Source organism: Haliotis rufescens, unplaced genomic scaffold, assembly GCF_023055435.1.
Source record: "Haliotis rufescens isolate VD_foot unplaced genomic scaffold, xgHalRufe1.0.p SCAF_7, whole genome shotgun sequence".
Taxonomy (NCBI): domain Eukaryota; kingdom Metazoa; phylum Mollusca; class Gastropoda; order Lepetellida; family Haliotidae; genus Haliotis; species Haliotis rufescens.
This window is the reverse complement of record NW_025964361.1, coordinates 58,005,361-58,020,063: the sequence shown is the minus strand read 5'-3', so window position 1 is coordinate 58,020,063 and position 14,703 is coordinate 58,005,361. Positions and strand designations below refer to the sequence as shown.

Below are 14,703 nucleotides of genomic sequence, written 5' to 3'. Positions count from 1 at the left end.
GCCAACTTTTAGCGAGTAATATATAAATTACTATACTTGTCCTCCTTAGAAATGTGGAATACATTTACTGTAATAAAAACGGTCTCTGAAGGGGATTCGTTTAGGGATTTACATAGATTGACTGTTGCATACATAACCATTAAAATCATCGGGGGCACGGGTGGCCCAGTCGTCTAAGGCGCCGCGATTCGCTGTGCAGAGTTGCGTCCCTTGGGCACGCCAGAAACCTATGATTGTGGGTTCGAATCCCAGTTCGCCCCAATTATGTTTCTAGGTTTGTCAGCACCATACCCGTGCTCGTTGGTTTCACCGAACTGGTAAACGTCTTAGAGCTGCATCACTTCGGGCTTTCCTCCCAAAAGGCCGTGATATAACTGGAATACTGTTAAAAGCGGCGTTAAACCAAACTCACTCACTCATTAAAATCATCATACTTGGTATTTATAGAAATGACAACTGCCATAGAAAGAGCGATGGCAAACACTATTTGGGTTCGTGTCATGTGCACGTTGTAGTGTTTGTTTTTTTACTCGGATATCATTTCTAAAATCATATCATTAAAAATGAGTTCAGATATTTTCTCAGACAGTTCATATTGCAATGTTCCATTGCTGTACTTGCTTACTGACATTACTGTGAGTTTAGTGTTGCAAACAAAACAGCAACTCTGTGTGACATAGGAATGTGTACATGTTCAAATGTCATCATTTAGGTTCAATTTTCCTAACCCGGAGAATATATATATAGGCAAATGTCATTGCTGACAGTATCGATAACGGGTATTAAATACATGTCAATGTGTGCATGTCTACAACATTTTCTACCATGCTCTTACACGACGGAAATGGAATCGTAAGAAATATTTGGGAATATGTAAATTGGATGATTCTCCGCACAATTTAGACTTTAGACATACCACGCCACAGTCTAACATTGTTACACCTTCACATACCGAGCCGGCCAGTCCTCGTTTTAACCCCTTAAATCCGAGTGTTTGGCATGGTAACAAAAACTTCCATATATTAACGTCTTTTTGTATGGCGCGACCAGGGAATCTGAGCACTGAACTTCCGCGACCAACGCAATAGCTCTACCTACTGCACCACGCATATGGTCTTTAATCATTGACATTCATTGACGAATGAGTTCTTGCTTTTAAAGGAGGCTTTATCAAAGAGATGTATTATTTGACCCCGCTGTGCTCCAACACATAAATTATTTGAATCGTAAAGCTAACTGGGCCAAGCTTGCTCATTGGTGATGACATTTTTCCGCGCCGAAACTGAACCTGCGTGGCAACAGTTTTTCAAGAAGGTAAGTGAGAACGTATCATGTATTAGGTGAAATAAAGAGAACAGCTTATAAAACAACATAGAATGACTGACAACTTACCTGTAATAAGCTGTATCCAGCAGCCCCACAACACCGTGCTGACAGTAAATATCCACACACCCGCCATGTTTGAGGACAAGGAAGTGTTTTTGCTTATCTGTTCAGATCGGGGCCACCTATTGCTGCACGGGTACACATCATGTTTTTCACCGTCAAACTATACATAGTTGTCTATAAGCGGGCATCTGCTTACATACAATGTAAATATCTGAAATGCAAATATTTATTTGTCCCTTTCGTAGATTCAAGGGTATTTTATACATAAAGTGGACATAGGGCACAAGTGTATGGCCATGTAACATTGATGGTATGTTATGGTTGTGCGCCTGTGTTGAAGGTAGAATGTGTTTTCTTTGTATGATGAGTGTAATTATTTGCCATGTTATTCTGACGAATGAGTGAGTTTTGTTAACGCCATTTTGAACAGTATTTCACATGTATCAGGTTGTCAGCTTGATGTGGGTAGTAAGCCGTAAATTGTGCAGGTCTTAGACGTTTACCACGGATGTGGCGCTGACAAACCTAAAAACAGCGAATCGCCACATCTTTGACGACATCACTTCCGGTTCTCCCTTAATGTACTTAAGGGTTATGTTTAAAAGTAAAAAAAGAGAAATATTGAAAGTTGGATAACATGAGATACATCATAGGTTGGATCATCCAAAGATCCAGCTTCATAGAGGCTGATATGGCATTAGATTTAATCAAATCTAGTTTACAAAATCACACATATACTAATCGAGCTTATATAGGTATGTATTCACACTACTTCATATTCATTGCATATAAAATTGCACATTGCAACAAGAAATGGTGGGAGATTAATTGCCTAAAATTTGATTGTATCAGTGACACTGCAATAACTGTCATATTGAGGTTCAAGTTGAATAGATTAAGCAGCACTATACATTGTACTTTTTACATTAAAGTGTCCATTTAGGAGACCAAACGCGAGACAGGCCACAACTCTTACAAAACAGCACAACTTGTCTTGGATCAGTTGAAGCACATCAGCTAGCAAAAACAGCATATGAGTGATATAATCTTGGTCAGATAAAAAAACTTTAGGAGAGAAGAAGAACAGGGGTACGGTCAGGACATACAATGCACCGATTCCTATTTAGTTGCTTTTTACAGCACTAATTGAGCACTGAGGACTCAAAATTTTATGGTTGCTTCAATGGTGTATGTCCACATGTTGTTTAAGGTTATAAATACAAAACAGCATGCCCCGTATCAGATACATAACCCATGTATGCTTTTTAACATCAGTTGCTATAGTACACCTACTGTATCTACGTTATCAAACTGTGTGACGATGAGATATATATTCTATTGGATGCCAACATTACTTACAACAATGGATCAGCGAAACATATTCGCTGATGAGTTATATGTACATGCAGGTACATTGTTCGCTGTGTGAGCATAGATCTGGGGGTGTACATTTTAAGTGTACACATGTTGAGGAAATTAATTTATACAATTAGAGGCACCATCTTTTTTTTTGAAACGATATAACAGAAGAGACAGACTACTTAGTGAATTGAGTGTTAAGCATGGGTACCTCTACATAGTAGTAGTGCCAGCTTGCTAAGATATAGGTGTGAGTGAGTTAGTTAAAATTTTACATCGCATCGGCAATACTGCAGCCATATCGCGATGAGAACAAATTACTTATTAAATACCTGTTGACAAAGGACAGTAAAACAGTATGGTATCACAGTTTAGGTATAAAACGAACCAGATCAATATTAAAACAAATGATTTTTCAGTTGAATATTTAATATATAAATTAAACCTTGGCTACAGACCACAATTAACCAAAGCTAGACCACCACTCTGTGGCCAAAGATATAAGAGGAAGGTAGGACCCTGTAAAAAGTGATAACACAGTAAAACCTGCAATAATAGCATAGGAACACATCGCAGGTAACATGTCCATCGAGCAATGGAGCATGTGATGAACCACAATCAGACACGCCCCTTATGGCTTCCTCCAGTGAAGTGTTAACAGTACATCAACATGCTATGTACACAATATTTGGATAGAAATTGTGAATGAAACGATTGAAAACCTGATCTATTTTTAAAATAGGATATAATAGCAATGAAATAAGGCTATTTTGTAAAGTTCCACATGTATTTTTACGTATTTAAAAGGATAAGAGATGAAAGCATTTCACCAGATAAAACTGATCGAACTTTGTTCTTTAATACTGACGCGTGTAAACATATTTGTATATCATTGATAAAATGCTCTGCATTTTCAATTACAGATTTATTCGTCATATCTGAAAAGCAGACTAAGCCAATTTGTGTGAACGTTGCAGATAGATAGCAAGGGAAGGCAGTGAACTTGAAAACTGCACATTCTGTAAATTTATATTGGGTACATGACAGCTGACATGTCATGGTTCACTTGCCTCTATTTACCACATCTCGTATAAATATCGATGGGAATACTACACATCCATCCATATCAATACATACCTAAATCAGTGCAACAGAATGTTATTGTCAAATGTTGATGGAAAACGCATCGATTTGGCAACGTGCGTAATACATCTTTCATGTCACATCGTAGTGGTTTGGGCAAACATTGGCATTGGCAAATACTTCCAAAAAAGATTCATATTAATTAGTGTACTCTCCAGAGGCGATGGCAATCCACAAATTCAAGATCTTGTTAAAGTTTCTTCTTCATATCTTCTCAACTTGACAACTAAACACACCTTAAACCACGTAAATTAACGTTTTGAAACAATTGTGTAGTGTTGGTCGGATGACTCCATTGCATATAAAAGGTATGTCTGCCAAAAGGAAATACAAACACGGAACCATATACCAAGGAGACATGTAGACACGTGAATGTCAGTTGGTAGAAACAGTAGACCTGGTTCACATAGTTACGAGGGGCGTTCAATAAGTTTTTCAACTTCAATATAAGACCAAGTCGCAGAATATCTTTTGCACTTTTATTTTTCAATATAATCTCCATTCACCTCAATACACTTATTCCATTCGTCCTTCAATCTTTTACTACCTCTTTTATAGAAATCCGCAGATTGCCTAAATAACATCCGAAGCATTTTCTACATCATTGCTGGCCCCAGTAATAGTTGCGGCGATATTACGAAGTACAATGTTATCAATAGAAACGACAGGGAAGTCGTTATTTCTAATAATTTCAGTGATGGTACCAAATTGATTGGGAAGCTGATAAACCGAGATTACCGGAGCTGGCCAAACCAGGGCTGGAGCGGCTGTAACAGGGACAGGAGTGGACATGAGGTATTGGAGTCGGGGGCTTATGAAGGGAAAAAGATTATCAGCAGGGGTTGTTGAAGACAACATCTCAGTTGGACTTTCGGTTATCCGTTTTTTACCGCCGACCCTCATCAACTTGAGCTGCCTTATGCTTAGTTGGTATTAAGAGCGATGTAGGGCGACAGAGGAACGTCGAAGACCAATAGTAACGATTTGTGAACAGGAGCCAAAACATTCCAGTCCATAGCCTAAGAGTAAACATGAAATTAGAGCATTACAATTTAAACTTGGTAGAACGTAATAGACGATGGTGCACGTGGTGACGAGAGTGAAAGTTTGATGTCGTCATAAGAAGTAGATGTATGACATATATGGCGGGAGATTGGAAGAGGAAGTGGGGTAATGGACGTAAACAAAGTAGTGCATCATGGTTTCAAGTAACCCATTTTGTGTGAAGCACTAAATGAAAATATACGTTTTACGTAAATGGCAATAAAATCTATTTAGTTAAACTTACTTCAGTTTCTTCTACAGTTATATCACTTTAAATGGAATAAATGTATATGGAAGTTTAGGAGCCCATAGAGGGTTATAGGTTAGTTAATCCCATAAATAAACCACCAGGTCTGTATACTAAACGACCTCGGTTGACGTATTGGAGGTATTACTCTTACTCATTTAAGGATTTATTGTGTGTATGTTTCATTACTAATTTCTATTCGCAAATTAAATTTACAACAAAAACACATGGTCTAAATAAGAGTTTAATAACAAACAAGCAACTAAATCAAAACCGATGAGTGATATGTAAATTACATATACATTGTAAATCTATTGAACGTCAATTAGGTAATTTTCTGAAGACAATAGAGCATATATAAAGTGTGCAATCTGTTCATTTCTATACAAATCAAGTAATGTTACACAGTAACAGAAAAAGTAGAAGGGGTACATTCAAACTCCAATGTACACTCGCCCATTATGAGCTGCAGACTCGCCCACTATGACATGATCTCACCATTGGCCTCAACACAACCAGGGTTCAGTTAATGGACCGGGAAGCGAAATACTTCAGTAGAGACGCCTACCATGAAGGCAAACATGTTTCACAGGTCGAGTGTCAATGTGTCAAACATGCTTTTCCTTTTCATTCTCACCATAACTCGAGATGAATAGCTGTATAAAACGCCTCACTTTGCTGGTTTAACGCGGTGAATAGTTTGACAGGTATATTTGACAACGTTCTATAGGTAGCAATGCACAATTTAACATGTGTGCACATGTTGAGCTCCCAGGCTTTCAAAAATATATAGTTTTTTTAATGAAATTATCATAATGTTAGATAATCATAATCCACAGATTTTACATATTACTGACTTTATTAAATGGATAGACCGTTGCTTGTTTCCTTTATCAGTTAACTCAGTTAGCCAACACAACACATACACATTAATAGTGATACATGCGACAACAGATTACTATGCAATATATATATAGCCTAAACTAAAGCAAACTTATTAACTCAAGCTTTAACTTAAATATTAAAACAAAATAAAAAGACATTTACGTTAAACCGTGTTGTATGAGTATAATTGTAAAACTATTTACAGGTCACATCAGGGGACATTGAGTCACAGCATAGTGTTTAGTTCTTACTGAGAGCCAAACCAAATGTTTAGTCATGTGATATATGTGAAACAAAACCAAGCCTCCATGCTTTAACAAGTATCCTGGTCAGTTTACAATGTAGTGAGACAAGCCTCCATTCCCAAACTAGTGTATATTCATGAATTAAAACAACTATCACGAAGTTGTACAAAACATACCTTGGTAAAAATTGGGAATCCCATTGCATATGAGCCAGGGTGTAAAAGCTGAACATCAATTTGAAAGCTTTCGAAAGAATTTCGATTAGGTTGCTAGTGTGTGATTCTTACCCTCCTGTAATTTCGACATAGTAAATACATATGTTAGGAATAAACGAAACATACTTTCCAAATCAATGTACGCGATCTAATCAGGAAATATAATTATTATGATCGGTCGTCAGAGAATCAGCTTTGAAAAATGACTACCAGGAACAGAACGGTTTGGGGACAAAACCCTATCGCCCAAGCACACCTCAACTAATGCACGTCGATATGCAATTCCTCCGGGTGGGTTAGGGATGAGGCCATTGTTGATGTTGAGACTAGAAGGCAAGGTTGTCAAATCCCTTTGCGACATCACTATTGCTGATTTTCATTACCCACAGTTAACTCTCTACAAAAGGAGTATTTATGATTTGTAATATTTGTTATTACATTTGGGACTCGTCGTCGACAACGTGATCATATGTGAGGGCTCTTGGCTTGCTTCCAAATGGTAGAAGTCATCGAGAGGCAGCTGACATTTTCAATGGTTATTAGCCTTTGATTTGCAGACTTCGGAACAGGCTCCTGCAGACACAATATGTTAATGATCGGCCCTGCACATGGAGCCAAAGGTCAAGTCCGGATTGATTGACAAGAAACCAGAAATGTAGCCCCAAAAAGCAACAAAATCGCTGTTCACTTGCGCCAGGACACCGGATTTCATGTTACTGAAATCGACCATGTACTGGTCCACTGTTAACAAATCGACGTATTCTAGCCAGACGCTAAATTGGTTCATTTTTGCCTAGAAACATTGGGAATCATCTATTATGTTTACAAATGAATCCAAATGGATTTTCTTGATACGCGTTGACGTCCACGTTAGGCAATATGACAGGTTTTGTGGTAGGGCTGTCATGGTATGGGGAGGGAACGCTATAAATGCCAGAACGTCACTGCATATTGTCACTGAAAGGGTCTCTGGGATAGTTCTAACGAGACAACGTACTGGCGCTCGTGACCGTCGTCCACGCCACCGATTACGTTAGCCGAAATAGGCCAGGCTCTGCAAGAGGAGTGGACAATACTCCCTCACATTTTCACAAAAACTCACAAAAGGAACAACTGTTATTTAAAGATAAATCTTTTCATGCAGTGATATTATACTATTTAATAACTTGGGGAAACTCAGAGATATATCAGTTGCTATTAATGGTTGTATGAAAACAATGAAACAATGTCTAACATTCATTCACAGTTTACATTTCAAAGGGAATAAAGACGAACTTAAGGAAAACTTGCCAAGCTAACATCGAGGCTCCACAGGTCAAAGCGCCTAGGTATTGTGAATGTGGTTGTGTATCATATACATTCGCGTAAATACATGTGGATGGTAATTGAACGAAATCGGCACATGGATATGCTACATAAGCTCACGCAGATAGCTGTTAAGTACCTGTTTCATAACAAGAAAATGAATCTTAGTTTCGGTGCAGAATATTTGTGTGAAAAAGAAATCATTAAGTAGGAAAGCGTGTGGTAACACATTCTTATTACTCACGTTGTTGCAGCCATGTACATAATTACTAGTATATGTTGAACGTGAGATATTATCGTGAAATCATAGTGTGTGAATATTAAAATTGTAACTGCTTATTCTAGCGGGTTTTTTCTTTCTATCCTAGAAACTAGTTCGCAGATTCTATTTAGCTACTGTCATCAGTGTATCATAAAATATCATTAAGGTGTTACACTCGATCATTTTAGCCTGACATAAATTGTCATAATCTGTCGAACAAGCTCGCAATCTGCATGGTTTTACTGTCCTATTATATACACGGTTGTGTATACAACCCATCTGTTATGAAGCACCGTGATACCAACGCTTGGAACAAGAGCTGCTTTACACTGCGTCAACTCATGCAATGCTGATTCAACATACGACCATGATCATTCGTTTGAATGGTGATAAATGTTTGCTATGTACATATTACATAGCCATCTAAAGACTCACAAGAGTGCACCTATTGAACAAGGATCAAGGAATTTTGAAACGTGAACAAAGCCACACCTTGCTTGCACAACACTGAATGTTCAGTATTAATGACAATTAGTAGCGAATCTAACAACCAAATTGTAATACAAAAGGTGTTCATCCATATATCTAATCCTTACTTGACACTAAATATGCCCCTATGAGATATTCAGGTTATTATTCTTCTCATGTGCCATTTCAAATCGTGATGGAGAAGGTGTTGTTCATATATATTTGCATGTTGGTGTTTATACTATGATCGGTACTGTTCATACTCATATTTCAATACATTAATTGCAAGGCCAGATCAGAAAATTACCAACAGAGGTATCGTAAAGCCAACCATGTCTGAATGATAGCATTTCATATGCGTTTAAAGCTCAATACAATCAAGGATAAAGGAAAAACAATAAAAACTCAAAGGCAACAGAATATAATTTATTTGTACATAAAATGTGACAGATATATCTTGAATGTGAATAATGAGCATATTAGGTATCACAAGAAGAGTCATTTGATTCTATCCGGAAATGAACTAGTACATATAACTGTGTATGTATCTATTGTTTGATAGGCAGTTAATATTTCTTATATTCTCATATCTGTGTGAAGATATTATGATTAATAACATGTGCTTATTTAACGGAAGTTTCCATTCTTTACACTGTTTATTGACATGACATATTTATTGAAATCACAAATTAATTTAAATGACTATACACGTAATATTTTCAATTTATATCATATCATATCATATCATATCATATCATATCATATCATATCATATCATATCAGGGGCGGTCGGGTAGCCTAGTGGTTAAAGCGTTCGCTCGTCACGCCGAAGACCCGGGTTCGATTCCCGACATGGGTACAATGTGTGAAGCCCATTTGTGGTGTCCCCCGCCGTGATATTGCTGGAATATTGCTAAAAGCGGCGTAAAACCATACTCACTCATATCATATCATATCATATCATATCATATCATATCATATCATATCATATCATATCATATCAGCTTTTGATTGCGACATATACAAGCAAAGTGTTGTCAGATAAAGTGAGTCAGATTAATGTTTGGGAAAGCAGCCCAAGATGTCTCCACTTAGTTGACACAACTTTAAAACAATAATATAATCTCTGCCTGTTAAGACAACTGAGTCCCCTGAGGGGTTTTGGAGTAGGCATGTGCGTAAGCCTATCGAACAATGTGTCATTGACTATGGATTTCTTGGAGTATGAACCTTCATACGGCGAAGGCCAGCCTGTACAATGTACTAAATTCATGGAATTATTCCCAAAATACAGTAACTACTAAATAATAGGGTGTCTTCTTTTCATACATAGCATCCTGCTGGGGCGTCACACTTGATGCAGATGTACCATAAGACCCGATTATGCCCAGGAAGGTTACCTGACTCTACATATTTAAAAAGCAATGATACCCGTGAAGATTCCGGGGTAGTATAGGTCTTCAGCAACCCATACTTGCCGTAAAAGGCGACTATGCTTGTCGTAAAAGGCGACTAACGGGATCGGGTGGTCAGGCTTGCTAACTTGGTTGATACATGTCATCATTCCCAATGGATCGATGCTCTTGATGTCAATCACTGGATTGTCTGGTCCAGACTCGATTATTTTACAGACCGCCGTCATATAGCTGGAATATTGCTGAGTGCGGCGTTAAGCAACAAACAAATACAAGGCAAAGAGTATAATTTTGATATAAGAAATTGTGGATGGGTTTAGCATTGAACTGGTGTCATTTAGTCTTCAATCTGTGATATGTTGCTAATACCGACCTTTGTCGACTGGTGTAATTATCTGTATACTGATCACGTCAATATGTAGCTGACACATTGCATGTGAAGTATGAAATTCGCACTCTTTTCTGTATTTGACATCTTGCTTTGAGAATTGGAAACAAATATCAGTGTGACTTTGCAGCGAATAGTATTGTAAATTGACACAAGTCTGGGCACATGTTGAGATAAGCGTAGCCTCTCTGTATATAGCCAGAGGTGCTTTTGTCTAGATATGACATCAGGAATTGGCGTAAACTCCAAGTGTCTTCATCCTCCGCTGAGAGAACTCAAGACAGAATCTCACGTCAGTCTGAAAATAAAGGCGAGCTGAAATCAGCAAATGCGCACCCATGTTTGTCAGACGATTACACGTTTAAAGTAAATACAATTGAAACATGAACTACATTACTATAAATGATGCTGATCTTTCTACAACCTTACATGTTAAATGGAACATAGATGATGTGTGCCACATATCAGAACTGTAGCTGTCATGTGATCAAGAGAACATACGAACAGACATTGGTGATACCCTTGCACGTCATATTTTACCTCTGTGAATGGCGGACCTCCAAGACGTGTGTAAAGCTGTCGCACGTTGTTGATGACGTCCACCCTACCATCGTCCCCCAGCCTGCTGGCGATGTTAAGCAGAAGCACCAAGAGACGAAACTCCTCCACAGATCTGTGATCAACCAAAAACATTCAAATAAGTACAATTCAATTCACAATTTACTGCCTGTAGCATTTGATTATATTTTAACAGACGGCCAATGCCCAGGCAAGGTACTATGCCATCGACGTACCATAGTAGTGCCAAATAATTACATCCTAACACCTGCAGATCACCAACATTGACATGTATGTACTTACTCTGCTACCACTGTGCTTAAGCCTCGTTTGGGATCACTTGTCCACGTGAGAAAGTTGTCAATCAGCAAGTGGAAACTGGGATCCCTTACACTCCCCATGATGTGGTAATGTTGAATAACAGTAGTGTCATCGATATCCTGAAATATTGAAATATTAAATGGTTACTTATAATGCACACTGCTGTTTAAGGTTATGCACATGTATGAAGTCATGTAGATATTTTCCAGGCCACGGTAGAGAGTAAGTGACTGATTGTTGAACGATTTCTGTCAATAATCGAGTCTGGAACAGTTAACATGAGCTGAATACATGAACAACGATCCACACTATCGGGCACACAATCAGCCAAGTCACCGACCCTGGTCACTGGTCTCTTCAGCTGGTTCTTATATGGGATACTCGTGACCTTTTCCTCTCCAGAATCCACACAAGATTTTACGTGTGGTAAAAAGATATAGTGATAAAACTCGAGCAACAACATTGTGGGTTAACGCTACACACAATACATCAGTATTCGCATTGAAAATATTTTGTTTTTCAACCTTTAGTTTCAGCTCCACTGTGTTCAGAAGGATGTCATCAGACAGAGCTGTAGACCTGGACATGCTCACTTCAAACCTGGTGGTGGTAACAGGACAGTCTACTGATGGGAGGTAATCCTGGAACGAGTTGTTAATGATGAGGAATTTATGAACATCAAATAGATCTTGTACCTATATGTCGTTTATTACATCTGTAACTATCATCAGGACATTTATGCTCCCGTGAATACGAGTTAGGGCTTTGAACATAAAGCTATTTAACATGCAGCTTACTTTCAATAAAATGAGTGGGTGTTTGACGCCCCACTCAGCAATATGACGGTAGTCTGTAAATTGTGGAGTCTGGACCCGACAATCCAGTGATTGACATCCAAGTCAGCACCCGATCCCGTTAGTCGCCTCTTACGACAAGCACGGGTTGTTGAAAGCCAATTCTAACCGCACTTTCAATCAAAGTAAATGTCAAATGTGTTTCATAATTATATGAAATGTACCGTTGGTAATGCATCTTGAAATAACCTCTGCAAAACATTCAATGACATATTTATAGCATCATATCCGTAGGACTGATGTTGTTTCTTGAGCATGATGTTTTGTTTTATGTGGTTGTTGCTCTTCAAAGAAACAATTTCATCAAGATAATATTCTGCACATTTTCCTACAAAAATAGACAATACTTCTTTAACGTTTTTCGGGAAATAAACCCACTCCTCAAATGGGTCCAGCTCACTTTCTCTTAATTAGGAAACAACTACAAAGTTGTATATGGTTACTACTATTTGTATGAAGTGTATGCTTGGGGCAAAAAGCGTGACATAAATGTGTGGCCTTGACATCTTAGAATATATAAAACCATTTTTAAATATCAGTTCATAAATATATACTGACCAGAGCACCTCCAGCATATGTTATTAAAATGTGCGAGTCACTGTTGTAAACTTGATTCCACACGGCCTCTTTTTCCGGTTGTGACGACATAATAAAGAACCCATTAAGAGATCCATATGACTGCGAAATAGAAATGAGTATTAATAAGAGGGTTATAATGACTGATCCCATTCTTCTTTACCAAATTGTCAGTTTTGTACGTTTGGGTTATTCACGCGACTTATCCAAAAACGTACAAGTAAACAGAGCATATTTGTCTCTTGTCAAATAACTTGTTGATATCATCAAGTGATCTGCGAGGTCGACATTATCATGAGTGGCGCAGAAAAAGACAACTGTTTTACTTATTAGGTATGTTCGTGCATGAAGTGCACGATCTTACTCTGAAAACCATAGCGTAATTGAAGTAGACGGAAAATAGTACAGGCACAAAGTGATATTTTACTCGAGTGAAACATTAATTGTATATTTGAGGATAAATATAGCATTTCACCACTGAATGCACACCATCTGTACATTGAATATGGTGTATTGCGCTGCTTACTTGTGACAATTGCTCCCTCGGCATGCCCTGAAAGGTAATTGCAACTGATATAGAGAACTTTAACTACAAGTCTATTTTCAATGTTACATTGTTGACATGTGTCTCGATATTCAAGGTCATGCAGACATAGTTCACTTCCTACCATTATATGTTTACATAGTTATATAACCAGTTGATCGCTCATTACATATATTATGTCACTTTAGCAATTCAGATAATACTGTACTCACCCCTACTTCCGCGTTGTAAAGCCTAAAATAAATGAGTTAAGTTAGTCAATCACTAAATGTGATGTACATCCTGCACAAGTTATTATTTTTAATTATTTCATACACATCTCTAGGTTACATATTGCCATGGATAATTCTTGAAAAATGAGGTCGGAAAGTATGTATCTGGATACATGGAGTGTATCTATACCGTCACTTGTCAAAAGTGTGTAATCAACGTTGACAGGTCAGACAGTTGGTGGCTGATTTCTGCTCAATTGCAAGTCAACGGTGAGGTAAGGTGAAATGGGGTTTAACGTCGCATCCAAGATTATTGCACTTATATAGCGACGTGCATGTACGTGTGTGTGTTTGTGTGGCTGCTTGTACTAGTCCGGACTGATGCCGATTTATAGTGCTAGCTCACTGAGATACCATACCGCAGTTTAACATGAATACCCCACTCAGACACAGTATACTGACTCCGAGCCGTCCAGTCCTTGTTTTAGCCCCCTAATGCCGAGCGCCAGACAGGGTAACAACAAGTACCATCTTTTAACGTCTTTGGTATGACGCTTCGGGGGATCGATCCCCGGACCTTCCGCTCTCCGGGCGAACGCTGAACCACTAGACCACGGATGCGGTCTGCAGGTCAACGGAGGAAAGGTGAATTTATGTTAATAGGTATGCCTACCTCGAGGTGTTGTTGTACTGTCCTATTGCCAACAGGAACATCTAAAACCTGACCGAGGTCAAGGTGTTTGATGGAGGTGGAGTCAAGTGTTGTGTCCCCCTCTGACACCGCCCTTGCCAACGCTTGATAGATGAACAGGTACTGCTCCTGGATATATATAGGTGTTTGATAGAAAGTTTTCAACAATGACATAGTTATCAACAAGATATCCTACTTTAGTAAAAACAATTGTCATGTTTTACAATTACCTTTGTTTGAATCATGTTCTTCCTCTGCCCTCTCATGTTGGAGACGAAGCTAACGACGTCCACAATGCCCTCTGTCTTTGCCTGCTCCACAAGACTTTCGATAGTGATGTACGTCCCTGTTCGACCTATACCAGCACTGGATTGAAGGAGTTTAAACAAAACAGTAACACATACCACCTAATATCCGTTGATATACTTACAAAGAATTCGAAAAGCACCAGTGTCTTTTTTTCCTTCGAAAACTAAGAAAACTTAAAAACCTTCCTGCTTTTAATCAATTTTCCAGCAATCCAACATGTTCTTTCCTTAATGAGTTGACAGAACGGCATACAACTCTTGCTCAAAAGTTGTT

The 14,703-nt window shown here is 38.4% G+C and overlaps 2 protein-coding genes across 2 annotated transcripts in view; both read right to left on the bottom strand.

Moving 5' to 3' along the window:
- LOC125376068 (multiple epidermal growth factor-like domains protein 10) overlaps window positions 1-14,703 on the bottom strand; it is an 86,830-nt gene that overhangs the window by 60,624 nt on the left and 11,503 nt on the right. The window lies entirely within an intron of this gene.
- LOC124147571 lies at window positions 10,226-12,770 on the bottom strand. Its single transcript, XM_048387514.1, has 5 exons — window positions 12,657-12,770; window positions 11,769-11,885; window positions 11,227-11,363; window positions 10,906-11,038; window positions 10,226-10,663 (listed from the first exon to the last, which is right to left on the bottom strand). Exons 1-5 carry the CDS (start codon window positions 12,744-12,746, stop codon window positions 10,592-10,594), a joined length of 549 nt encoding a protein of 182 aa, XP_048243471.1. The 5' UTR covers window positions 12,747-12,770; the 3' UTR covers window positions 10,226-10,591.

Coding starts and splice junctions, on each gene's coding strand:
- LOC124147571 (XM_048387514.1), bottom strand. CDS start 12,746: ATGTCGTCACAACCGGAAAAAGAGGCCGTGTGGAATCAAGTTTACAAC. Junction 11,364..11,768: donor CAGTGGAGCTGAAACTAAAG/GTTGAAAAACAA, acceptor TCAATATTTCAG/GATATCGATGACACTACTGT. Junction 10,664..10,905: donor GAGGTCCGCCATTCACAGAG/GTAAAATATGAC, acceptor CTTTATTTTCAG/ACTGACGTGAGATTCTGTCT.